At 42.4% G+C, this 27839-nt stretch overlaps 1 protein-coding gene across 8 annotated transcripts in view; it reads right to left on the bottom strand.

The window, feature by feature from the left end:
• Nucleotides 1-4037: 4037 nt before the first annotated feature.
• LOC110506673 (pleckstrin homology domain-containing family A member 7) overlaps nt 4038-27839 on the bottom strand; it is a 148732-nt gene continuing 124930 nt past the window's right edge. For 7 of the 8 annotated variants that reach the window (XM_036963919.1, XM_036963918.1, XM_036963924.1 and 4 more), the window contains 15 exons: nt 24294-24362; nt 23173-23253; nt 22902-23051; nt 22600-22701; nt 22365-22476; nt 21944-22113; nt 21643-21834; nt 21458-21572; nt 21119-21213; nt 16407-16631; nt 13133-13354; nt 12775-12908; nt 12526-12671; nt 6520-6661; nt 4038-4736 (listed from right to left, as the gene is read on the bottom strand). In XM_036963919.1, coding sequence (XP_036819814.1) covers nt 6534-6661; nt 12526-12671; nt 12775-12908; nt 13133-13354; nt 16407-16631; nt 21119-21213; nt 21458-21572; nt 21643-21834; nt 21944-22113; nt 22365-22476; nt 22600-22701; nt 22902-23051; nt 23173-23253; nt 24294-24362 — 1941 coding nt within the window. In that variant the 3' untranslated portion in view covers nt 4038-4736; nt 6520-6533. The remainder of the gene's footprint in view (nt 4737-6519; nt 6662-12525; nt 12672-12774; nt 12909-13132; nt 13355-16406; nt 16632-21118; nt 21214-21457; nt 21573-21642; nt 21835-21943; nt 22114-22364; nt 22477-22599; nt 22702-22901; nt 23052-23172; nt 23254-24293; nt 24363-27839) is intronic. The other variant, XM_036963917.1, reaches the window with a different exon arrangement.

Here is a 27839-nt window from a genome sequence, read left to right as displayed (position 1 = left end):
TCCGTCAGTGATCAGCAGAGTGAAAATGTAGGTTGTTGCCCCTCACATAAAAAGGTTCACTAAAAGTCAAAGGCTTACAACACCTGAACAAACACACAAACACTCGATGATGGAACAATTAACTGCTGCAGATGAAATGGTGGAATGAGATCTCAACTATGGCATGATATGAAAAGTTGGAAAACAGAGCCCTTTACACACAAGCAGTAACCAATACCCAGGTACTCAATTATTAAAACACTAGGAAATGTTCAGTCTTCATGGTGAGGGTGTGTTCTCATCATCATCATCATCTTCATAATGCGTGCTTTGTAGAGGATTAAAAGGGCCTGAAGATGGCACACATCTGCACAACACATACTTGTACCAATAACCAACACTGCAAAACATTTCAGCACGGTGCAGGTTTTTTCTTTTGTGCTTGCAGACAGAGTTGTGCCTTAATTTGAAGTGAAATGTGTTGCTAAGAGGCAGACAAAGTTTGAGCTGCTGCTGGATCAAAGAGGAAGCCCAAGGGCATCTGCTTCATTCATGTACACAAAAAGCCCAATTCATTGTAGGTATTGTAAATGCAAGCCGTTTAAGGAACATGAGAGCAATTCATTGTTTTCTTTAACACAGCATTTTTTAAACATTCATAATCAATCATTTATAGGGTAGAACAACTGTGTTTACATAAACCTGTTACCATATACCGTATTTACAGTGCCTTCAGAAAGTATTCGTACCCCTTGACTTATTTCACATTTTATTTTGTTACAGCCTGAATTCCAAATGGATTAACATTAAAACAAATCTCACATCTACACACCATACACCATAATGACAATATGAAAACATATTTTTATAAATGTTTGCACATTTATTGAAAATGAAATACAGATATATCTAATTTACATAAGTATTCACACCCCTGAGTCAATACTTTGTAGAAGCACTCGTTCTGGGTAAGTCTCTAAGGGCTTTCCACACATAGATTGTGCAACATTTACCCATTATTCTTTTCAAATTCTTCAAGCTCTGTCAAATTGGTGGTTGATCATTGCTAGAAAAACATTTTCAGGTCTTGCCATAGATTTTCAAGTAGATTTCAGTCAAAACTGTAACTCGGCAACTGAGGAACATCCCCTGTCTTCTTGGTAAGAAACTCCAGTGTAGATTTGGCCTTGTGTTTTAGGTTGTTGTCCTGCTGGAAGGTGAATCCATCTCCCAGTGTCTGGTGGAAAGCAGACTGAACCAGGTATTCCACTAGGATTTTGCCTCTACTTAGCTCCATTCTGTATCTTTGAAGTAACTGTGTGTATTGAAACACAATCCAAAATGTAATTCAGAACTTCACCATCCTCAAAGGGATCATCGACATCATTTTCTCTCTCTCCCATCTACAAATAGGTGTCCTTCTTTGTGAGGCATTGGAAGACCTCCCAGGTATTTGTAGTTGAATCTGTGTTTGAAATTCACTGCTTGACTGAGGGACCTTACAGATAATTGTATGTGTGGGGTACAGAGGTGAGGTGGTCATTCAAAAATCATGTTAAACACTATTATGGCACACAGAGTGAGTCCATGCAACTTATTAGTTGACCTGTTAAGCACATTTTTACTCCTGCAATGATTTAGGCTTGCCATAACAAAGGGATTGAATACTTATTGACTCAAGACATTTCAGCTTTCCATTTTTGTCTAAAAACATAATTCCACAATGCCATTATGAGGTATTTTGTTTAGGCCAGTGAAAACAAATCTAAATGTAATCCATTTTAAAATCAGGCTGTAACACAACAAAATGGGGAAAAAGTCTAGGGGTGTTTATACTTTCTGAAGAAAGTGTATTTGTCTACCCTGAAAGAAAGGCTGTGCTGAAGTACAAGTACATTGTTTTAACCATCGAATAAGTTTTATTGCAATAAACTGAGCGAGAATGAGACAAAGTACATACCAATAAATATCAGTCTTAAAAAGTTACTGGTGTATTTGATTATTTTGATAGAATGTAGGCATGTACAGTGTGTTGGGAGAGAATATTCAATAATTCTTAACTGTTCAATAATTGAACACCAGCCCATCCCTTATTAAAGCATGTCTATTGATCTTGAGATGATAAAAGAGCATAAAATACCATTTTAGAATCAAAGTACCTTTTGTGTTGGATCCTTTGGTTCAGCTCATGTACAATCAGAGTCTAGTCAGAGTCCAGTCAGAGTCCAGTCAGAGTCCAGTCAGAGTCCAGTCAGAGTCCAGTCAGAGTCCAGTCAGAGTCCAGTCAGAGTCCAGTCAGAGTCCAGTCAGGATTCTTATGGTGTCTAATAGAGACACTGACTGGACTTTCACTACTAGACCATCCTCCTTGCACACGTCAGCCTTCTAGTGGTCATGGAATATTGTGAATGACACAAAAATTCAAGCTTAAATACTCAGGGCCATGCCCTAAATTGAAACATGCTATACCTGGGACTGGCAAGGGTTAACATGGGGCATGTTTACCAACAAACAGTTCCACCCTGTTACAATCATGTGGGAAGAGAAACCTTCACTGTTTTTCACAGTTGTTTACTCTGGATTTCATATCAAGTTCTCAAATCATTTAGAGTTTCAAAATAACAAAAGGTTGTCCCCCCCAAGTGCTCAGCTACGGGTTTTTGGAGTCATCTGGGAAAGTCAGGAATTCCTTTTTCTATTCATGTACGTTTGAAAACCTCTTCCAAGAGTCAGTGAGGAACATTTTGTAAAGGATTAATGTGTGAGGCCTTGATTACGTTAAAAGAACAAGACAGAATTAGCATAATATGCTCTATTTCATTCTCTTTGAAGTCCAGAGCATAGCATAACCAATGTATATGAACCAGCAGCCAAACGTCAATAAATGGAAATGCCACAATCCTCAGTGGATGGTCTTGGGTGAATTTCTGCAGGAGGAGGAAAAAAACAGCCCATTTATTGCAAAATAAGCAGAATAGCGGATGTGATGGGTCTTATACCCACCAGGACTAGCAGGCACTCTGGGGCCCACACTCCCACTCCTCGAGATGGCATGGAGAGAGAGGAGATGTGGCAGCTCCCACTGTGGAGCTCTGGGAGGTGCATCCCCTCTCTCAGGTGTTTTCAAAGAGTACCATGATACAGACAAGGGTATGTAATTACTCTCCAATTAAAGATAAAGATCTCACAAGGGAGGGAAGAGCAGTTCACTGATCCACCAGACAAAGGAGCCAAGCCTATAAGCAAGATAGCAGAATATGCTATACAAATATGTTGAACTGTAGAATTATGTATAGGACTGACAGACAATTGCAATTGGTTCTAGTCATGACTTTTATATAGCTGACCTTCCATTTACAGAACATGTGAAAAAGTAACTTGCAAAAAGCTTAGAATCATAATTCCATCATCTTTGATTCGTAAGTTCAATGCCATGTTCGTCTCAAGAGGTTTCTTTTACAAAGTAAAAGATCTTTCACTTAAATATATAAATTCTATGCTTCAGATACACCACTGTTATTACTACCCACCACCTTCCCAGTTGAAAATGTAGACACAGAATAAAAAATACCCTTTAAGAAAGAGAAGCTTTGAACTAAAGAAACATTTCAAGGTTTTCTGTATTGAAAGTTTGCCTCATTTGGTTTGAGCCTGTAAAGTTGGATTCCCTTCTCAGATAATAGAATGAAATGTAACAGGGCAAAGCAATCAATAGGAATGTTCAAAAAGAATCCTTGGAGCTGTGATGAGGCTACATGTTGTACTTTTTGGTCAGCATGAAGAGAAGGTTATCAGAACTGGCACAAGATAAAGGGTTTTGAAGATTCCAACACAGTCAACCATATTATTCAACTGTCATCCACAGAGTAGTACAATTATTAAACTGGCGCAATAACATATTATTTAAATTAAATACTGTACAATAGGCTATAAGACCTAAGAGTTTTGGGGGTTCACATTCTCTGAATACCTTAGTATATCGATATCATTTTAAAATGATTATTATGACTACTGCATGAGTCGGTTGTCTGAAGACAAAACATTTGATGAGGCAAACGTCATGTTAATATCTTTAATATTTACATTTTTAAGAATTATCATTGTGCAACCTGCCTAAGCTATCCAGAAAATATTATGTTCAATGTTATTCTCCTCCCAATGTTGTAAGCAAAAATAAAAATCCATTTGGCAAGCCATTAAGAGACTGGCAGTGCTAGATACAAACACAAATGACATTTCAAGTGATTTGGTGTAAGAATATGGTCTGAGTTTTGACAAAAATACAATCAACATGACACATGTTCAGTACCTTATCATGTTCATATCGACCTTCTAGTTGGTGAATACTCTCATTAACTTAAAAAGTTCCCTCCAAATTCAGATCACACTGCAATACAAAACATTCTCACCTTGAAAATATCTCTTTCAGTTCTTCACTATGATACAGTATAATGCTAAAAGTGCAATAACATGTATGGGATTAACATCTGTTAGACACTTCCAAAGTTAATTTGCACAGCAGCTTTCACGGCAGACATACATTTTCTTAAGAAAATAGTTACTTCATTTTAGCTCCTAAAAATGCATCAGCGAGTAAGTCCTGCTGCGTGCTACTGAGGGCAGGTTAAATGTTCACTAACACTCGTCTACTGTATAACAGTGTAACTGTCAGCACCAAACAAAGTCTTTCTTTCTTCAAGAATCCAGGTTGTATTGTCATCATGGAACAGCACCTTAGTGTCCAGAAAGCGCATTGGCTGAGGGAAAATCAACAAAACACATCAAGTTAGTTTAGGAAGACTGAGAAATTCTAGAAAACCAAGCAGAATGGAAGAATGGGGGGAAATGAAGAATACATTCTTAGCTGGGATTCAATCAAACAGTATTAGCAGGATTTTAGGCTAGTAAAATAAAAGTATATATATATATATATATATATATATATATATATATATATATATATATATATATATATATATATATATATATATATATATATATATATATATATATATATATACACACTTATAAAAAAAAATATCAAATACCATGGTCTTACTGAATACCAAAGTACAGTACTGTACATGGGTAAAGGTTATTAACCTAAACGCATCCCAGCCACAATGAAGATGATGCAGCAGAACTCACCACAACATAAAGTGCATCATACAACACACCAGATCTTTTAAAGGGAATATTAGTCTCATAGAAAACCATGAGAAAACCACCTTTTTGGAAAGCAAGAAAGACAAAACCCAAAATACCCAACATATGGAATTAATGAATCATTGTATCTTACTACATGGTGAACTGGTAAACATTCTCTGCGCTCTGTCTTTCTGTACAGCATGTCACATAGTAGAAGAATTTTGAGTCATTTATTTCCCTCAAACTCAACTCACAACAAACTTGAAGCAACTGAATGAATTGCTACAGTGTACTGTTAAACCAAGCGGTGAAAACAACAGTCATACAACAACGTCATACTGTGTGTGAGACTGATTCAGTGAACACCGTTTGTTTCTTTTAGAACACATACAGGAGCTGTATCTTTAGGTATCCTTTGGAAACAAACATAGCTGTCGTTTACTCTACAACTATTTCATTTCCAAATATATATGTATGTAAGTGCAGATTGTAGGCTTGGCTGTGCATACTGAACCATTTCTAAACACATTGTCTGCATCCCAAATAGCATCCTATTCACTACATAGGTCCTATGGGTCATGGTCAAAAGTAGTGCACTATATAGGGAATAAGGTGTTATTTGGGCATTTCCAAATGTCCACACATCATAACCTCTGACCCCGACCCTTTCAGCTGAGCAGCATACATGGATGAAGAAGGAAACAGGACAGGGTTGGTGACAGACACCAACAAGGTGGAAGACACCAAATATACACAAAGACATGCACACAGTCCCACACATATTGCAGAGTGCCATGGATAAGGAAGGGGATCGGGTTAGTCGTCAAGGATAGCCAACATGATTGCATGATTGAGCCAGTACAGTAGAGAGCCTGAGAGTGCCACAGGCCAAAGTTAACTGGACACACTCACACAGTATCATGATCAGTCCCAATGTGTTTGCACATTAAAAATAGTGTCACTTTTATTTTTCTCCCTGTTCTACATGTTTTGGTGAATACTGTTAGCAGTCTACAGATGGTGAGATAATTGGTGTTGTGGAATACAGCTGTGAACACTTGTTCCACTGTCAAGGTGCTGAAGCAAAAGGTGTCTCATTTCTTTGTTAATTGCACACAATGCTCACGTAGCTAGTGGCATTTGATGCCCCCTTACCCTGCCCAACACACATTTTAGATAAAGTTACAATAACAATTTACAGACAATTAGCACATTAAGATTAGCTGGCTGCCTGCAGATGTGTGGATATGCTGACGGTAATGAGACGGGTGATCTACTACCTTCCGAATTACAACAGTGCGGTGATCATGCAGACAGAGAGGTGTGAAGCAGCACCCATGTTAGGGAGAATTAGTGAAGCCTCAATCCCATTAGCATGCTGTTAGTCCTTACTTTGTTTGCTCTGATTAGACAAACGAGAAGTGAAATCCGTTGCTTAGAGGAGGAGGAGGGGGAGGTGCCTGAGAGACAGGAGGAAGAGGAGGAGGAGGAGGAGGTGGAGGGACAGTGGGGATGTTAGGGTGCAGTGGTACTACTGAGAAGTAGATACAGAAGAAGAAGAAGAAGAGGAAGACAGAGGAAGAGGAGAACAGGATATTAGTCACATTAGGAGCAGCACTGGCAAATCCAAAGGCAGTATTGTGTTCGAGACCACCTAAAGTGAGACCGATTCAAGACCAAGACTTGGGAGGGGGGCGACCAGAAAAATGTGATTCGAATTCAAGAACATGGTTGTAATTGTGTCAAATCGCAACCATAATTGTCCAGTATTTCTGTGTTGATATTTCAGAAGAACATATGGATGGTGTAGACATTCAGAATGGTGACAATATGCTGCTGAGGAAAACAGAGAGACACTCCACTAAGGATCCCTTACCCAAACAGGTCTATAATAGATACAAAGACAAAATATACAGTATTACATCTTCGCCAACAATACTACAACACAGGGACAAGACTGAGACACCCCACATGTGTGTTGGCGCCCCCCCCCCTTGGGTTGTGCCGTGGCGGAGATCTTTGTGGGCTATACTCGGCCTTGTCTCAGGATGGTAAGTTGGTGGTTGAAGATATCCCTCTAGTGGTGTGGGGGCTGTGCTTTGGCAAAGTGGGTGGGGTTATATCCTTCCTGTTTGGCCCTGTCCGGGGGGGTCATCGGATGGGGCCACAGTGTCTCCTGACCCCTCCTGTCTCAGCCTCCAGTATTTATGCTGTATTTATTCTGCAGTAGTTTATGTGTCGGGGGGCTAGGGTCAGTTTGTTATATCTGGAGCACTTCTCCTGTCCTATCCGGTGTCCTGTGTGAATTTAAGTATGCTCTCTCTAATTCTCTCTTTCTTTCTCTCTCTCTCTTGGAGGACCTGAGCCCCAGGACCATGCCTCAGGACTACCTGACATGATGACTCCTTGCTGTCCCCAGTCCACCTGGCTGTGCTGCTGCTCCAGTTTCAACTGTTCTGCCTGTGATTATTATTATTTGACCATGCTGGTCATTTATGAACATTTGAACATCTTGGCCATGTTCTGAAATACTCTCTACCCGGCACAGCCAGAAGAGGACTGGCCACCCCACATAGCCTGGTTCCTCACTAGATTTCTTCCTAGGTTTTGGCCTTTCTAGGGAGTTTTTCCTAGCCACCGTGCTTCTACACCTGCATTGCTTGCTGTTTGGGGTTTTAGGCTGGGTTTCTGTACAGCACTTTGAGATATCAGCTGATGTACGAAGGGCTATATAAATACATTTGATTTTGATTGATGTGGTCTCTAGACTGGTCTCAAATACTACAACACAGGGACAAGACTGAGACACCCAACATGTGGTCTACAGACTGGTCTCAAATACTACAACACAGTGACAAGACTGAGACACCCCACATGTGGTCTCTAGACTGGTCTCAAATACTACAACACAGTGACTAGACAGACACCCCACATGTGGTCTCCAGACTGGTCTCAAATACTACAACACAGGGACAGGGGCTGGCTGGGGCCACTCCCACCATGCCCAATAACACACAAGACACTAATCCAACTTGAACACTAAACATACCTTATAGTAAAACACCACACCATATAAGATGACACTTCAATCAATTATCATGTAGCTGCATGTCAATAAAATGCCCATGTTTATGAATTATACATTATCCTATTGAAATAAGTTTCTTTCAATGGGATTATGTAGAAGTTTCTTTCAATTCAGGGATTTGAAAAGTGCACCCACACACCTTCCTTTTATACCAAAGAGTTGAGAAAAAAAACGTTGATTTGGTCTGACAATTTGGTGTGATGTATTCTGACATTTCTCTATGCTGGAAAGATTGTTAGAATTGTTGACTCTGCTCTTCTGTGCATATTAAGGTCCATCATATCCTGACGCTTGAGTGTAAGTCTGTGTGACAGAGAGAGAGAAGAGAAAGAGAGAGAAGAGTGAGAGAAAGAAAGAGAACGAGAGAGGAGGAGAGAGAGAGACGCAGCTCATCTAAAGGGCTGCTACTGATGATGCTACTGGAAGAGTGAACCTGCCTGCTGCAAGGTAAAGATGAAAAGTGATCTGGGTGTCTTTTATGAGGGTTCAGAACCGTGTTCAAAGAGCCAGCTACGAGAGGATGCAGTTGAGAGCCTGAGCACAGTCTTACTGGGTCATTGATCAGCCTCACAAAATATCCTCATCAAGAGAATCCTCCCCGTCTGAAAGATTAGACACGGATCGCAATTATCTCTGTCTTTACTCATAAGGCCCACACTTATAAGAAATAATATTGAGTTATTAGGAGATGAACGGCCTGATAGCCCGGCTTTGCACCTTTCCGCTCCCCTCCTCCATCATCCACAGAGCACTCTTGAAAGCGAGCTACCCTCTGTTTATGCCTTCTTCAGCTATCCAGGGGATGTCAATGTGATGCAAGGTAGATTTTACTGATATTGTCAGACACATACTTGAAAGATAATCATTTCTGAAAGTGTTTGGCCCTGACATGACGAACATCCACACAAGAGTGTCAGTCTCTTAGAATCTGTGCATGAACCAAAAAGGGGAGGACTAGGTACTCAATCATAAGTATAGTTATTGGAAATGACACATGATTGGTAGAAGTTCTACCACCAAGTTCAGTTCCGTTCATGTTTGAAGAGTGAAGACTAAAACATATTGTGGAAGTTTGTAGTGAGAAGATGACCAGTTATTCAGAACATTCATGCATGTCTATCAACACCTTCTACAAAATATAATTTGACGTTTGGAAATGTTGGAAACCTTTTATGTATACAAATTCAAAGAAGAGTCACTGAGAGCATCAAACAGTCCTTTTCTTTGATCCCATGCAGTCATGACTTTCTCCCAGCCTCTGATACATTAGTGTTGGTATTACTGCAGACTAGATGCAGAGTGTGTGTTGGTATTACTACAGACTAGATGCAGAGCGTGTGTTGGTATTACTACAGACCTGGTGCAGAGTGTGTGTTGGTATTACTGCAGACTAGATGCAGAGTGTGTGTTGGTATTACTACAGACCTGGTGCAGAGTGTGTGTTGGTATTACTACAGACCTGGTGCAGAGTGTGTGTTGGTATTACTGCAGACTAGATGCAGAGTGTGTGTTGGTATTACTACAGACTAGATACAGAGTGTGTGTTGGTATTACTACAGACTAGATACAGAGTGTGTGTTGGTATTACTGCAGACTAGATGCAGAGTGTGTGTTGGTATTACTGCAGACTAGATGCAGAGTGTGTGTTGGTATTACTGCAGACTAGATGCAGAGTGTGTGTTGGTATTACTACAGACTAGATGCAGAGTGTGTGTTGGTATTACTACAGACTAGATGCAGAGGGTGTGTTGGTATTACTGCTGACTAGATGCAGAGTGTGTGTTGGTATTACTACAGACCTGGTGCAGAGTGTGTGTTGGTATTACTGCAGACTAGATGCAGAGTGTGTGTTGGTATTACTACAGACTAGATGCAGAGTGTGTGTTGGTATTACTACAGACTAGATGCAGAGTGTGTGTTGGTATTACTACAGACTAGATGCAGAGGGTGTGTTGGTATTACTGCAGACTAGATGCAGAGTGTGTGTTGGTATTACTACAGACCTGGTGCAGAGTGTGTGTTGGTATTACTACAGACTAGATGCAGAGTGTGTGTTGGTATTACTACAGACTAGATGCAGAGTGTGTGTTGGTATTACTACAGACCTGGTGCAGAGTGTGTGTTGGTATTACTGCAGACTAGATGCAGAGTGTGTGTTGGTATTACGGCAGACTAGATGCAGAGTGTGTGTTGGTATTACTACAGACTAGATGCAGAGTGTGTGTTGGTATTACTGCAGACTAGATGCAGAGTGTGTGTTGGTATTCTGGCAGACTAGATGCAGAGTGTGTGTTGGTATTACTGCAGACTAGATGCAGAGGGTGTGTTGGTATTACTACAGACTAGATGCAGAGGGTGTGTTGGTATTACTACAGACTAGATGCAGAGTGTGTGTTGGTATTACTGCAGGCTAGATGCAGAGTGTGTGTTGGTATTACTACAGACTAGATGCAGAGTGTGTGTTGGTATTACTACAGACCTGGTGCAGAGTGTGTGTTGGTATTACTACAGACTAGATGCAGAGTGTGTGTTGGTATTCCGGCAGACTAGATGCAGAGTGTGTGTTGGTATTACTGCAGACTAGATGCAGAGGGTGTGTTGGTATTACTACAGACTAGATGCAGAGGGTGTGTTGGTATTACGGCAGACTAGATGCAGAGTGTGTGTTGGTATTACTACAGACTAGATGCAGAGTGTGTGTTGGTATTACTACAGACTAGATGCAGAGTGTGTGTTGGTATTACTGCAGGCTAGATGCAGAGTGTGTGTTGGTATTACTGTAGACTAGATGCAGAGTGTGTGTTGGTATTACTGTAGACTAGATGCAGAGTGTGTGTTGGTATTACTGCAGACTATATGCAGAGTGTGTGTTGGTATTACGGCAGACCTGGTGCAGAGTGTGTGTTGGTATTACGGCAGACTAGATGCAGAGTGTGTGTTGGTATTACGGCAGACTAGATGCAGAGTGTGTGTTGGTATTACTGCAGACTAGATGCAGAGTGTGTGTTGGTATTACTACAGACTAGATGCAGAGTGTGTGTTGGTATTACTACAGACCCGGTGCAGAGTGTGTGTTGGTATTACTGCAGACCTGGTGCAGAGTGTGTGTTGGTATTACTGCAGACTAGATGCAGAGTGTGTGTTGGTATTACTACAGACCTGGTGCAGAGTGTGTGTTGGTATTACTATAGACCTGGTGCAGAGTGTGTGTTGGTATTACTGCAGACTAGATGCAGAGTGTGTGTTGGTATTACTACAGACTAGATGCAGAGTGTGTGTTGGTATTACTACAGACCCGGTGCAGAGTGTGTGTTGGTATTACTGCAGACTAGATGCAGAGTGTGTGTTGGTATTACTATAGACCTGGTGCAGAGTGTGTGTTGGTATTACTACAGACCTGGTGCAGAGTGTGTGTTGGTATTACTACAGACCTGGTGCAGAGTGTGTGTTGGTATTACTATAGACCTGGTGCAGAGTGTGTGTTGGTATTACTGCAGACTAGATGCAGAGTGTGTGTTGGTATTACTACAGACCTGGTGCAGAGTGTGTGTTGGTATTACTACAGACCTGGTGCAGAGTGTGTGTTGGTATTACTGCAGACTAGATGCAGAGTGTGTGTTGGTATTACTATAGACCTGGTGCAGAGTGTGTGTTGGTATTACTACAGACCTGGTGCAGAGTGTGTGTTGGTATTACTACAGACCTGGTGCAGAGTGTGTGTTGGTATTACTACAGACCTGGTGCAGAGTGTGTGTTGGTATTACTACAGACCTGGTGCAGAGTGTGTGTTGGTATTACTACAGACCTGGTGCAGAGTGTGTGTTGGTATTACTACAGACCTGGTGCAGAGTGTGTGTTGGCATTACTGCAGAGTGTGTGTCCTGTTGTGTGTGTTGGTATTACTGCAGACAGTGTGTCCTGTTGTGTGTGTTGGTATTACTGCAGACAGTGTGTCTAGTTGTGTGTGTTGGTATTTCTGCAGACAGTGTGTCCGGTTGTGTGTGTTGGTATTACTGCAGACAGTGTGTCTAGTTGTGTGTGTTGGTATTACTGCAGACAGTGTGTCTAGTTGTGTGTGTTGGTATTACTGCAGACAGTGTGTCTAGTTGTGTGTGTTGGCATTACTGCAGAGAGTGTGTCCGGTTGTGTGTGTTGGTATTACTGCAGACAGTGTGTCCTGTTGTGTGTGTTGGTATTACTGCAGACAGTGTGTCTAGTTGTGTGTGTTGGTATTACTGCAGACAGTGTGTCCGGTTGTGTGTGTTGGCATTACTGCAGACAGTGTGTCCGCTTGTGTGTGTTGGTATTACCTGCGACCTGCTTGCTCTTGAGGGAGGCCTCTGAGGCCAGGGCGTAAGACATGGTGATGATCCTCTCTTGCTTCAATAGGGCTGAGTCCAGACCCACCACCTCTGGCTGGTCCACCGCCAAAGAGGGCCCCGCCAGGATCTGAACACTAATCACACGGACACACACACACCATTACACAATTAATTGAATGGCCTATCAAACTGATCTTCCATATTGGCCCGGTGAGTAGTGGTGGTGCTGTAATATACCTGGACTTGGCCAGAATGTTCTTGATGCGCTCCATGTTGCGATGGCGAGCCTCCACCTCCTGAGGGCTGAGAGGTTCCTCAGGCTCTGTGTCTATGTAGCGCTCAGGGATTAACACCTTCTGAGGTTTGGCCAGCTACACACAGAGAAACACACACAGTAGAGGTTTCCTACTAACAGCTATTCAACTCTAGTACCATTACTGTAGGGATTAGGGAATATAACCATTGAAGCTGAAAACAAGTCTATTCAATTGTTTAAACAACATTGTGAAAGTACTAAGTCCTTAATGAAATGTTAAAGTGACCAGCTCTGACTTGGTGAGGTTTGATGGTGGAGGTGGTGAGGGTCAGGCTGTACCTCTCGGCTGAGGTCCAGGTCATAGTCCAGCGTCTCCAGGTCCACCTCCTGGGTAAGTGTGGACGTGGCTGTAGAGCGGAGGGTCAGCCACTCATCTGACTGGGACCGAGGTCTATCACTGTGCTCTGCTGGACACTCCTCACCCTGGACGACGCCCCGCGCCTCCTCCCCCTGCACAGCCCGCTCCAGCAACTGCAGGTCAAACTCCTGCTCTCGCCTCCACTGGAGGAGGAGGGGTAGACAGACATGACAGTTACACACAAACACTACTGCTTCACAGACACAACAGTTACACACCAACACAACCATACTGCTGCTTCACAGACAACAGTTACACACCAACGCAACCATACTGCGGCTTCACAGACACAACAGCTACACACCAACACAACCATACTGCTGCTTCACAGACACAACAGCTACACACCAACACAACCATACTGCTGCTTCACAGACAACAGTTACACACCAACGCAACCATACTGCGGCTTCACAGACACAACAGCTACACACCAACACAACCATACTGCTGCTTCACAGACAACAGTTACACACCAACGCAACCATACTGCGGCTTCACAGACACAACAGCTACACACCAACACAACCATACTGCTGCTTCACAGACAACAGTTACACACCAACACAACCATACTGCTGCTTCACAGACAACAGTTACACACCAACGCAACCATACTGCTGCTTCACAGACAACAGTTACACACCAACGCAACCATACTGCGGCTTCACAGACACAACAGCTACACACCAACACAACCATACTGCTGCTTCACAGACAACAGTTACACACCAACGCAACCATACTGCGGCTTCACAGACACAACAGTTACACACCAACACAACCATACTGCTGCTTCACAGACAACAGTTACACACCAACACAACCATACTGCGGCTTCACAGACACAACAGTTACACACCAACACAACCATACTGCTGCTTCACAGACAACAGTTACACACCAACGCAACCATACTGCGGCTTCACAGACACAACAGTTACACACCAACACAACCATACTGCTGCTTCACAGACAACAGTTACACACCAACACAACCATACTGCGGCTTCACAGACACAACAGTTACACACCAACACAACCATACTGCTGCTTCACAGACAACAGTTACACACCAACACAACCATACTGCGGCTTCACAGACACAACAGTTACACACCAACACAACCATACTTCTGCTTCACAGACACAACAGTTACACACCAACACAACTATACTGCGGCTTCACAGACACAGCAGTGATACACCAAAACAACTACATTATTAGTCCCCTTTCCAACTGTTGACTCAGGATTTGTTGCTACAATTTCAAGGCAACATCCAGTGTGAGACTCTACAGACATTGATGTGTTCTCCTCTGTAGCTATACTGTATATTGTGCATTTTCCCTTAAAAAAAAAAAGAAGATATTTCTGTGTGTTTTCCATTCAAACAATGGCATACAATATGACAAATGCAACACTATTCTCCACAGGCAAAACCACCAGCGTGTACAGGACTGTTGATAGGGGTGCAGTACGAGTGCTAAGCTCTCAGACCACAGCATGCATCACTCTACTTGTGCAGTCAGTGATTAGGGAGAAGATGAGGAGGAGAGAGGGATCCATCTAGCTACATCCATTTACATGTACATATTGGTCCCAGGCATCATTGTGCTTACTAGGCGAAAATAAAAATGCCCAGTGCAGAAAATACCACAAATACATATTTAATAGACATGCAATGAAGAAAAAACACATGGCAAGCATGCATTATTATGAAAATGTGTGTTTATTTCTTATTTGCAAACCTCTACATTAAATATGTGGAGAAGAGGGAGGGAGCTTAGTGATCCTCCATTTGCAGATTAACAGAGAAATAATACGCTGACTTGAGTTCTGATGCGACTGTAAATGATTGGCACAATGGATACATGTACTTTACATTAGGCATTGCTGTATGTAGAGTCTGTTAACAAGGAGAGATACGTGGTGGTAAGATCCACAAGTCGCCACAATCAGAACTGCATTCACACTGCTCAAGTCACGCCGTAGAAGCTTTTACTCATATGCAAAGACTAATCGACTAAAAAGCACAGATTTAGACGGATGTTGCGTCGTATCAAACTCCAGGCAATTTAAATGTAAATGCTAATGAGTCAATAGATGATCATTAGAAAATGTTTAATCCAGCAGTCTATATCCACACTTGTAATGATTAGAGAGCTCTTTAAAATGGCAGTGAAAATAAATGTCGTTTTTTTTTAATCTGCAGGATTGTGTATGTTTTGTCTGAGCAGCACAATGAGACCTGGTTAGAGAATGACAGACCGTTCTAGAAGAAGGGTATGTGGTTAGTATCTTAGCAGTGGGCTGCACTAGTGGAGTGATAGGAACACAGACTGAAACACTGTCATGGAGCCTGAGAGTAGGTCAAACTGCAGTTTAGTCAGGGTGGGACAGATTGAGAGAGTTATTAGCTGCGGTGTGTATCTCCAGTATTGAGGTAACATTAGAGAATAGCTGAGATAACACTTGTTGTTTGGCCAGGGGTGGGTGTACGGAGGAGAGAGGTAATGGCTATGGGCCGTTAATGCAGCAGTAGGGACATGATTCAGTGTAGCACAATCAATCACCTACAATCAACCCCCACAAAGCTGATTTACTGGAACTGCATTAATGCATCAGTGTTTAGTACTAATAATTCACATAAAGATTTTCACAAGCTAACCAACAAAAAGCACTTTGACACATTTAAAGATGGCCGACATATAAGAATGCTGTTTCCATCTCCCAGGGCCTTTAATAGAGTTGAGGAAGTGAGGTTATCATAGAGTCTACTTCATTACAGACAGACTGTAGTCTAATGAAAGGATTGAGAGATATTCTCATAATGCAATCATTTTCTTGCGATGGAGTCAAGGACATTTGAAATCAGGGGCCCCGTCTATTCTGTCCTTTCTGTTATTGCATATTCATAGTCCTTCACTTCCTAGGTGAGAACACCAGGAGTTCCACCTGCATGTCACACCACAGCATCTCTCACACAATCACAGCAGTCAATTCTCACACCCACTTACCTGCTGCACCAGCTAGTTCAGGCCAACTCACACACTCAAACTCACATCAACGGCACTATGAAAACCCTACGCAACTGAAATGTATTAGTGGTCGCATGCATTGTTACTTCTGCATGCATTGTAGCTGTAGCTCTAATGGTCATGCTTTAGGCGTGTGAGGCGTAGCGCTAACGTACTGAGCCCAGGTCTGCGGAAAGGGGGCGTTGCTGTGATGATGAGGAGGAGGAGGCTTGTGATGAAGAGGCCTGGTATTCTCCTTGACTCAGGGTCCTCTTGCGCTGGCGGACCAGAGCTTTCTGGTGCCTCTTCATCCTCTGCAGCTGCTCCTCAGCACTCATCCTCCCCCTGCTCTGCAGCACATCCCCAGAGTACAGACGCTCCAAGGCACTCTTTGGTCTCTCCTGAGAGGAGGGAGGGAGGGCATAAATTAACACAGCTCACGACACCAGCAAGAGAGAGCGGGAGGGAGGGAGCAGGGAGAGGGAGAGGATTGCAAAGGAAGAGAAGGAGAGGGAGAGCAGATTAAACGAAAGACGAGGAATGGGTTAGAGGAGGCTGAAGAGAGAGAGTTTAGGTGCCACCATCATTCTACATTAGATCAAGATGCAAAAAAGTCTGGGAGTTTTTAACAACGAGAGCTTTAGAATGTTGAAGAAATCCCATTAAAGTGGATGATTTTGTGGGGGGTGAGCACAAAAAGCTTAATAGTTTAAAAGTATACATTTTATCAAAAAGCTGTATACAAGAACACTATTCCAGACCGGTAAGCATGTTTTAAATTTTGAATGGGGTTTCTAGCTAAATCTCGGCCTGCACTCCCTGACACTGAGTTCTCAGTCCATGATGCAACATTAAAGAGGTTCTCCTGTACTTGTGTACACTTTTTAGCCAGTAAATCTGAAAGCTGCGCTCACAAGTCAAAAGTGGTCCCTGAAAATTAAGTACCACGGCACATACACTATATATACAAAAGTATGTGGACATCTCTTCAAATTAGTGGATTCTGTTATTTCAGCCACACCCGTTGCTGACAGGTGTATAAAATCGAGCACACAGCCATGCAATCTCCATAGACATTGGCAGTAGAATGGCCTTACTGAAGAGCTCAGTGACTTTCAACATGAGACCGTCATAGGACGCCACCTTTCCAACAAGTCAGTTCGTCAAAGTTCTGACCTGCTAGAGCTGCCCCGGTCAACTGTAAGTGATCTTATTGTGAAATGTAAACATCTAGGAGCAACAGCGTCTCAGCCGTAAAGTGGTAGGCCACACAAGCTCACAGAACGGGACCGCCGAGTGCCGTCCTCGGTTCCAACACTCACTTTTGAGTTCCAAACTGCCTCTGGAAGCAACATCAGCACAAGAACTGTTTGTCGGGAGCTTCATGAAATCAGTTTCCATGGATGAGCAGCTGCACATAAGCCTAAGATCACCATGTGTAATACCAAGCGTCGGCTGGAGTGGTGTAAAGCTCGCCGCCATTGGACTCTGGAGCAGTGTAAAAATGCGTTTTCTGAAGTGATGAATCACGCTTCACCATTTGGCAGTCCGACGGACGAATCTGGGTTGCCAGGAGAACGCTACCTGCCCGAATGCATAGTGCCAACTGTAACGTTTGGTGGAGGATAAATAATGGTCTGGGGCTGTTTTTCATGGTTCTGGTTAGGCCCCTTAGTTCCAGTTTAGGGAAATCTTAACGCGACAGCATACAATGACATTCTAGACGATTCTGTGCTTCCAACTTTGAGGAAACCGTTTGGGGAAGGCCCTTTCCTGTTTCAGCATGACAATGCCCCCGTGCACAAAACGAGGTCATACAGAAATGGTTTGTTGAGATCGGTGTGGAAGAACTTGACTGCCCTGCACAGAGCCCTGATTCTCAACCCCATCGAACACCGCCCAACATCAGTGGCCGACCTCACTAATGCTCTTGTGGCTAAATGGAAGCAAGTCCACGCAGCAAAAGTCTTCCCGGAAGTTTTGTGGCTGCTACAGCAGCAAAGACGGGACGAACTCCATATTAATGCCCATGATTTTGGAATGAGATGTTTGACGAGTGTCCACATACTTTTGGTGATGGAGATATGTGCATGTGGGTAACAATGTAGGTAAAATGTCGCAGCACAGCTTCCAGAATTTGTTTTGCTTTCAATCTCGGGATTTCGTGGCTAATTGAACTAAGTAATTCTTCTCATATTATGCATGCATGATCTACATATTGACACATCAAGCCCAAAGCGGGAGGTATAAAAATACTTAGTAGTCGCCAAAGTTCCGGAGCATGTCTTTAAACCAGTCATTCATTAGCATTGCATAGGCTGTCTTGCACCCCCTCAAGTTGTAGATGATAGGTTATTTAAAAGGCGGCTGAAATTCCTGATTTGGCCTCGTTTGAGATTTGGTTCATTAAGAAATGCTAGCGGCCATGACTGAATTCAAACGTGAGTTGATTTCGGGATGTAGTTTGATGTGGGTGTTTTGTGTGTGTGTGTGTTCGCAGGTGGGAAGAGTTAGCCAAATTCTTTTGGCTGGTGTGCGACTGTGGCAAAGTTGGTTTGACTTTGGATAGCCCATCTCCCGTCTATGTAGGTACCGTCAATAAACTACAACGTAAATTAGACAATATTTTTATGTTAGATTTTAATAGTTGTATATGAATTTCTACAATTTATAGTGTTTTGAGATTTTTAAATCATTGAGCTATTGGAATTTTTACATACTGTCCCATAGCAATCTGCAAAGTCAAACCACATTTACCAAGGGCATTACGATCGGGTCGTGTGCAGCTGCACTCGGAACTGATTATTACTTGTGTGCTGCTGCACTGGCTGCTGCACACAACCAACCTTCATTTACGTTGTGACATACTCCGGTGCAAAACTCAGTTTTGGGCAAGACTCACTTTATGACCAAAAGTATTCTATTTACACTTTGTAATACATTTTTACAGTAGAATAAATGCTTCTGACTCACATTTAGGCCACATAGGCTTTTTTCTAAATGAAAAGTTGTTTTTTTAGGGGCAGTTACTCTTTAATGTGACTTGCTCAGAAGTCACACTTTAAATAATGAACTTATTTTAGATTTTCTCTTTGGAACACAATGTTTCATGCACCATTCAAATGTACAGGCCGAGATTAAGCTAGAAACCCCATTCAAATGTACAGGCCGAGATTAAGCTAGAAACCCCATTCAAATGTACAGGCCGAGATTAAGCTAGAAACCCTATTCAAATGTACAGGCCGAGATTAAGCTAGAAACCCCATTCAAATGTACAGGCCGAGATTAAGCTAGAAACCCCATTCAAATCTACAGGCCGAGATTAAGCTAGAAACCCCATTCAAATGTACAGGCCGAGATTAAGCTAGAAACCCTATTCAAATGTACAGGCCGAGATTAAGCTAGAAACCCCATTCAAATGTACAGGCCGAGATTAAGCTAGAAACCCCATTCAAATGTACAGGCCGAGATTAAGCTAGAAACCCCATTCAAATGTACAGGCCGAGATTAAGCTAGAAACCCCATTCAAATGTACAGGCCGAGATTTAGCTAGAAACCCCATTCAAATGTACAGGCCGAGATTAAGCTAGAAACCCCATTCAAATGTACAGGCCGAGATTAAGCTAGAAACCCCATTCAAATGTACAGGCCGAGATTAAGCTAGAAACCCCATTCAAATGTACAGGCCGAGATTAAGCTAGAAACCCCATTCAAATGTACAGGCCGAGATTAAGCTAGAAACCCCATTCAAATGTACAGGCCGAGATTAAGCTAGAAACCCCATTCAAATGTACAGGCCGAGATTAAGCTAGAAACCCCATTCAAAATGTAAAACATGCATGCCGGTCTGGAATAGTATTCTTGTAAAATGTATCCTTTTTAAACTATTAAGCTTTTTGTCCTCCCCCCCAAAAAAGTCATCCACTTTAATGGGATTTCTTCAACATTCTAAAGCTCTCATTGTTAAAAACTACCAGACTTCCAACATTCTATTCATTGTAAACAATGTGACTTTCCAAACAATTTAGACAAAAACTTAGAGAAGGGAATCTTGGTCTGTATCTCTGCTATTTAAATCTGAAACCAGAACAGAAATATATTCGACCAATCAAACGATACAGCTGCTTTAGTAAAACCGCATCAACTGCTTTTTCTCTCAATGTTTTGAAACAACTGCTGTTTTGAACACTTTCCCAACCACTTGGACAACAATTTAGAGCGTACGAAATCTTAGTCTACTTCTCTGCTATTCAAATCGGAAATCAGAACAGGAATAGCTTATACCAATCAAGAGCTAAGGCTGTTTTAGTAACCACATCACCTACCTTAATTAAGCTAACTTCACACTGTTGAATTAACTGCCGTGGAGCTTTCAGAAATGACAAATTATAGAAGTAGGGGAACACATTCTATGAATGAGAATCACGATTTAGTGTGACTTACTTCTGCAAGAACACTAAATATTTAACCTACTTCTGACAGTTATTTGTGTTCGTTGCTTCAGCAACACCATACTACTACTACAACAAGTCAATAATTATACTGTTACTATACCAGCGGCTATTATCCCACTTCTGTAATACAGTATCTACTTATACTACTACACTAGCCTACATTTCTCAACAATAGCAATTTAATCTTCTAAACTTGTTCGATTATTATAACAATACTGTTGGCCAGCTGAAATAATTCAAAAGTTTTCTTCATGGAAAATGACCAAGTTTTTTCCATGTACTCAATGTTTTGTACTAGATGCTGCATCTAATCAAATCAGCTTGTGTCAGCTCCACAAAAGTAAAAGCCATGACAGGATTTACGAACAATATTTGTGCTGCCTCTCCACCTTGTCTCTTGACTCTTAGTCAGTCAGAAATAGTTGGAGTCTTACCTTCAGGCCTGAGGCGGCTGAGGCTCCTCTTCTGAGGGTAACATATGAGGAGATGTTTGTGGACTGATTTAGCCTGGATGAGGAGCCAGCCGGCCCTGAGAGAAAGACAGCAAATATGAAAACACGACTCCCAAGTGAGCACAAAAGCCAAAGCATGTTCAGTGGGTACATTACAATGCACATATTTGCTGCTGGTGTGAACACTATAAAAAAAACAAGCTGTTTAGCCTTCCAAGCTGTTTGCTTAGTCTGAAGAGGAAGACATTCTTCAAAGAAACAAATTTGTCATTCCACTTTACATCAAGGCGTATTACATGTGTTGGACCTAGAGCTACTTACCTCTGCTTGGCAGGGTCTGGTAGCCACCATCATGCCCCAAGGCCCCCATCCTCATGTGACCAGACCCTCCCACTCCCAGAAGCTCAGGTTCACTCAGGAAGGTGTGCAGCTCCACCTGACACCCACAGAGACAGAGATCAGTACCACACAGACACACGGCTCCATAGCTCTCTCCAAACACACACCTTGTTGTTTCCATTGGTGTATTGGCCGATCTCCCTGTCCCGCTTGCGTTCGTCAGACTGTCGTTTGAGGCCTCGTACAGACGTGTGTCTGATGACGCTGGTTTCCCTGGGCAGCGGAGGCACGGCGGGGGCGTGGTCCTCAGGACTGTATAGCTGAGGTAGTGGTGGTCGGGGAGGGGTGCCCTCATCTGCCTGCAGAGAGAACAACCAACCAGCATATCCTTTACCATCATATTCAACCACATTTACTATCCGATAGGATAACATTCAACACTATTTCCTCCGAGTGGGAGAATCTCACCCATTTTGGCACAGACATGGCGAGGGCTGTGGTGGTGTGCTGGGTGGAGGTGGGGGTTGTGGGGCTGAGGTGGGGGCTGTGCTGCTGGGCCAGTCTCATCTCTCCGAGGGAGGGACTGGCAGACAGAGAAGGCACTGACCACGGCGACACGGAAGGCACAAGTTTTCTCTCTGGAGGCACAAAAATCCACACCCGTAAAACACCCCCCAACACACACAACATACACATTCAAATTACACAAGAGAACACTCCAACCACAAAAGCCAAATACACATACAGACCATAATCAACTCATCCATTTTGTCTCTTGTAACTATATAAGCACATGACAAGTAGTGTCCATTTCTCTCTCTAGCTCGTCCTGAGCTCCAGTGTGTGTTAGTAGAGGCAAGCGGAGGCAGAGCCACAGCACTCCTCTCACCTGGGTTGGTCACAGAGGAGATGGTGACTTGGTAGTTGGCTTTGCTGGAGCTGAGGCCTGCTATTACGTCTTCAATCCTCCACAACTCCCTCTTGATCTGGGACTTCTCCTTCTGCTCATAGACAAACACACACACAACCATGAACACAAACACTACAGACGTTTGTTTCCATCCCTCTGGGAATCTGTACGAGAGTATGTGTTTGCAGTGGTGTGGTTGTGGTGCGATCCTGACCTGAGAGAGACCACTGCGGTTCATCTGGCCCTCCAGAGCTGTCCTCAACCAGTCTACATCTCTCTCCAGGCTGCTGTACTCGTTCCACACATTCTCCATCTCCTACATGGAGCAAGAGAGACATAGAGAAAGAGAGTAAGAGAGAGGGAGCGAGATAAAGAGAGTAAGAGAGAGGGAGCGAGATAGAGCGTAAGAGAGTGAGAAAGACAGAGAGGGAGGTTGTGTGGTCAGTCAATGGGGCTGACTGTGGTCAGTCAAACCAGTGAGCCAGGCTGTGTTAGGTCAGACAGAGCAGGCCTTACCGTGAACACCTGAGAGATCTCAGCTCTGATGTGCACCACGTCCTCCTGCAGTAGTCTCTGCTGGTAGGATATCTTCTCCTGGTGGGCCGGCTGGTCCCGGTACTGCTCCATCTGCTGGTGGGACACGTCCAGCACGGACTCCAACTTGTCCTGTAGGACAGGACACCAAGAGGGCGTGGGGTATTCACCACGAGAGCATACGGGGGAGCTAATACACACGTACACATACCCAGGCACACACACACACAAACAAACAGAGAAAACCCAATACCTTGTCTTCCTTGAGCGTGCGTATCGTTGTTTCCAGCTCCTGAAGGATCTTGTCTTGTTCACACAGTCGGCTTAACTTCACCTGCACAGGGAACAGCAGCAGGCAGCACAGAGAACAGAGATTGATAAGGTCTATTAAGAAGACTAGGTCTATGGCTAGAACAGGGACCCTCTGCCCAGGAGCTTCTGGTAAACACTATTCAAACCACAGTGCCCAGCAGAATGAATTGATAGTCTACTGTAGTCTGCTCTGTCTGTAAATATGTCAATAAGACCCATCTCTTTGAAATGCCCTGAGGACCTCTTCATCTTCTCTGTGTGAAAATAAAGAAATAAAGCTTTATACTGTCTGCTTGTGGGGAATGGTAATGCCCATTATAAGTAATCATAATCAAAAATCCATATTTTGAAATTCACTTTTCGAGAGAACAGTGCTTATTGAGACCGGCATATTTGTTTCCCCGCAGAAATGGGTTACATGTTTCTGAAAACAAAATAAGACTGCCTAGTTTACAATCTTTCTCACACACTGAGTGTTTATTCTTGAGTTCTATTTATCATTCTGTTCAATTAATAATTAAGCTGTTTTTTATTTCACAGACGTATATTGTTGTTTTAATTGCATGAAATATTCATTGTTCAAACAAATTCACCAAATTCACCAATTCTTATAAATTGTTAAACTGGAACAATGCTAATGATGAAAAGCCAAGACATCCAGCTTATTTACCTCCATTCTGAGCAAACAAAGAATTAAAAAGGCCGGATGACAGAAATCAAACTGAAAAATGTAAGAGCTTTATGTCTAAAATCCCATTAATTGTATTTTTCCTTTTAAATTGAGAGCTGGAAATAAAGTCCCTCGTCCATACTCTCTGGCTTTAACAGTGAAGCTGTCTGTCCCCACAGTGCTGCATCTTCGCTCTGCTCCTTTCCCTCCCTACACACCCTCTGTTTACCACAACTACACAATACCAACTTCTCAAATCATCAGTTCACTGTCTCTGTAGTGGGTTGTAAGATGTGAAAAACGATAGATGTTGAAGAAAAGGAGCGAGATGGATAAACTGGGTGTTTATCAGACAAGTTTTGGTTAGGGGGGGTGGGGGCCGGTATACTTACATCAACATCGCTCTCTGCTATCTTAACAGGTCTCGATGGTCTGTCTTTTAGAGTTTCACGCCCTGTAACCTGCAATGCCCCAAAGGCACAAATACAACCTTACTTTTCCCAGTAATAGTTGCAAAAAAAGTTCAACTACCCTAAATATTAAAACCATCTTCAATAGATAACACTCAACAACATTACAGCAATTATCAAGCAACAGCATGCGACCTTGCTAAGGTCATTGGGATGGCAGAAACCACAATGTAGAACAGGTATGCAAAAATGATTCAACAAAGAAGACGTGGGTAGTAGTGTGCACAAGACAATGCAATACGACTGCTTTAAAAGCTGTGCAAATATTCTTATGGTCAAAAACAGCATCTGTGCATTTAAGAGAGAGGCCACAACGGAGAACCACAAAGCTGCTCTTTCCTGGCAGTGTGTCCGTGGGTTTAGTTAACGACCGTGTCCTCTTTATGAACCAAGAGAAAGGGAGGAACTAGCAGGAAATATGGCACCTCCTTCAGATCCTCTCTGTTACAGTGATAAATCAGACTTGGCCAAAGACATATCTCAGAGACGTCAGTGAACTGGCCCAGTGAGAATTGATATAAATAGAAGTAATAGTTCAGTGTCTTTCGCTAAGTGTCTTCAGTGTCTTTCGCTAAGTGTCTTCAGTGTCTTTCGCTAAGAGATTTGAATTGACTTAATACCCAAACAGAGCTAATGATTTCTGCTGATCCATTTCAAAGAGCATAGAGATGTAGGTGTGTTTACAATTATAACCAAAGCGCACACGTTATGTATCTGACCTTATAGCTCTGATTCTGTTAAATGATAATCAGTTTTGACGTTTCTCAAAGAGCACCCTTGGGTCGTCTCTATAGTGGTTACAAGACAAACCAAGGAAAAGAAAGGCTTTGAAACAAAGTGCAATCCAGGGTTCAACAGCATGCAATGGGACTCCCTCTCACAGAGAGCAGAGACAGAGTCCACATCAGTCAGTCAGCACACACTGACACAGCATCACCATGATGGACTACAGCACCCAGCAGGCCAAGCTATGCACTACAGTCACAGGTGGGTCTCTCTTCTAACATGGCCATTCATCACAGCAAACACAGGCAGGTGAGGAGTGCATTATACACATTCTATTAGGAGAAGCAGTGGAATCTCTTTGTATGCACACCATCCTTACATTCCAACTGGACCCAAAACCTGGAGGGGTGTTTTCTAACACATTGTGTACCATAACGATCAACGGGTCAATACTTTTGATCTGTTTTAAAACAGGAAATAGAGAGGTGTTACATCAGAATGTACACATCGATAATAGAACTCCCCACTCCAAGAAACAGAAGGTTAATTAAGGTTTGTGGTGTTATACAAACAAATCACTTCAGGAAGATCAGATGCTTTGTACTGTTGTTAATGGAAGATAATTGCTGATAGCAGAATGTAGAATCATTACAACACACAAGGTCATTCTGATGAAGCTGGCATTGGACTTACACTACCAGTAAAAGGTTTTAGAACACCTACACATTCAAGGGTTTTTCTTTATTTTTTACTATTTTCCACATTGTAGAATAATAGTGAAGACATCAAACTAAACTAATAACACATATGGAATCATGTGGTAAACAAAAGTGTTAAATATAAAATATATTTTGATATGTTTGAGATTCTTCAAATAGCCACCCTTTGCCTTGACAGCTTTGCACACTCTTGGCATTCTCTCAACTAGCTTCACCTGGAATGCTTTTCCAACAGTCTTGAAGGAGTTCCCACGTATGCTGAGCACTTGTTGGCTGCTTTTCCTTTACTCTGCTGTCTGACTCATCCCAAACGTCTCAATTTGGTTGAGGTTGGGTGATTGTGGAGGCCAGGTCATCTGATGCAGTACTCCATCACTCTCCTTATTAGTAAAATAGCCCTTACACAGCCTGGAGGTGTGTTGTGTCATTGTCCTGTTGAAAAAACAAATGATAGTTCCACTAAGCCCAGATGGGATGGTATATCGCTGCAGAATGCTGTGGTAGCCATGCTGGTTAAATGAGCCTTGAACTCTAAATAAATAACAGACAGTGTCACCAGCAAAGCACCCCCACACCATCACACCTCCTCCATGCTCACAAAGACACAGCGGTTGGAACCAAGAATCTAGACTTTGGACTCAAAGGACACTGTCTGGACAGATTTCCACCGGTCTAATGTCCATGCTCGTGTTTCTAGGCCCAAGCAAGTCTCTTCTTCTTATTGGTGTCTTTTAGTAGTGGTTTCTTTGCAGCAATTTGACCATGAAGGCCTGATTCACACAGTCTCCTCTGAACAGTTGATGTTGAGATGTGTCTGTTACTTGAACTCGGTGAAGCATTTATTTGGGATGGAATTTCTGAGGCTGGTAACTCTAATGAACTTATCCTCTGCAGCAGAAGTAACTCTGTGTCTTCCATTCTTGTGGCGGTCCTCATGAGAGCCAGTTTCATCATAGTGCTTGATGGTTTTTGCGACTGCACTTGAAGAAACTATCAAAGTTCTTGAAATTCTCCGTATTGACTAATCTTCAGGTCTTGAAGTAATGATGGACTGTCGTTTCTCTTTGCTTATTTGAGCTGTTCTTGCCATAATATGGACTTGGTATTTCACTAAATAGGGCTATCTTCTGTTTGTCCCCCCCTACCTTGTTACAACACAACTGATTGGCTACAACGCATAAATCAATTCCACAAATGGACTTTTAAGAAGGCACACCTGTTAATTGAAATGCATTCCAGGTGACTACCTCATTAAGTTGGTTGAGCGAATGCCAAGAGTGTGCAAGGCTGTCATCAAGGCAAATGATGGCTATTGGAAGAATCTCAAATATAAAATACATTTTGATTTGTTTAACACTTTTTTGGTTACTACATGATTCCATGTGTTATTTCATAGTTCTGATGTCTTCACCATTATTCTACAGTGTAGAAAATAGTCAAAATAAAGAAAAACCCTTGAAGGAGGTGTTCTAAAACTTTGGACCGGTAGTGTATATGAAGCCGCACAGCAGCAAGATATTTTCCGGGTTCGAGAGCATCAAATCCGTGATGTATCATGGGTAAATTGTGACTGACTGACTGATCTACAAATAATATTGTGTAGTTATTTACTGTAGGATGCAAGGTGATTTGTAGATCAGTCAGTCTCGACTCGCCGTTAAAGTCGGCTGTAATGTCGAACGTGCCCATTGTAGGTCTCTTTTAACAGCACTGCCTGATGGGAAGTGAAATATATATGATGCAAAACATAGTTTTTGACATGTAGTACTGTGCTGCTTGAAACTTCAGTTCCCATCAGTGGAGGTATGATATTCCCAATGTACTTTTATCCAATTGCAAGGATAGCTAGCTTTGACACAACATAGAAAATGTTATAATTTATACTATAGCCAAATAATCATATAATTTTATGTCTAAGGTCATATTGCACTCAAGTTGTTTTCTTTGCTGAATTGATAGTAAAGACACACAGATGAATGCAGCATAGCATTATTCTCAGTATACAGAGCATTAGTAACAAAAA

Source organism: Oncorhynchus mykiss, chromosome 26 (assembly GCF_013265735.2).
Source record: "Oncorhynchus mykiss isolate Arlee chromosome 26, USDA_OmykA_1.1, whole genome shotgun sequence".
Classification (NCBI taxonomy): Eukaryota; Metazoa; Chordata; class Actinopteri; order Salmoniformes; family Salmonidae; genus Oncorhynchus; species Oncorhynchus mykiss.
The sequence above is the reverse complement of the archived record's forward strand: the minus strand, read 5'-3'. Positions and strand labels throughout refer to the sequence as shown.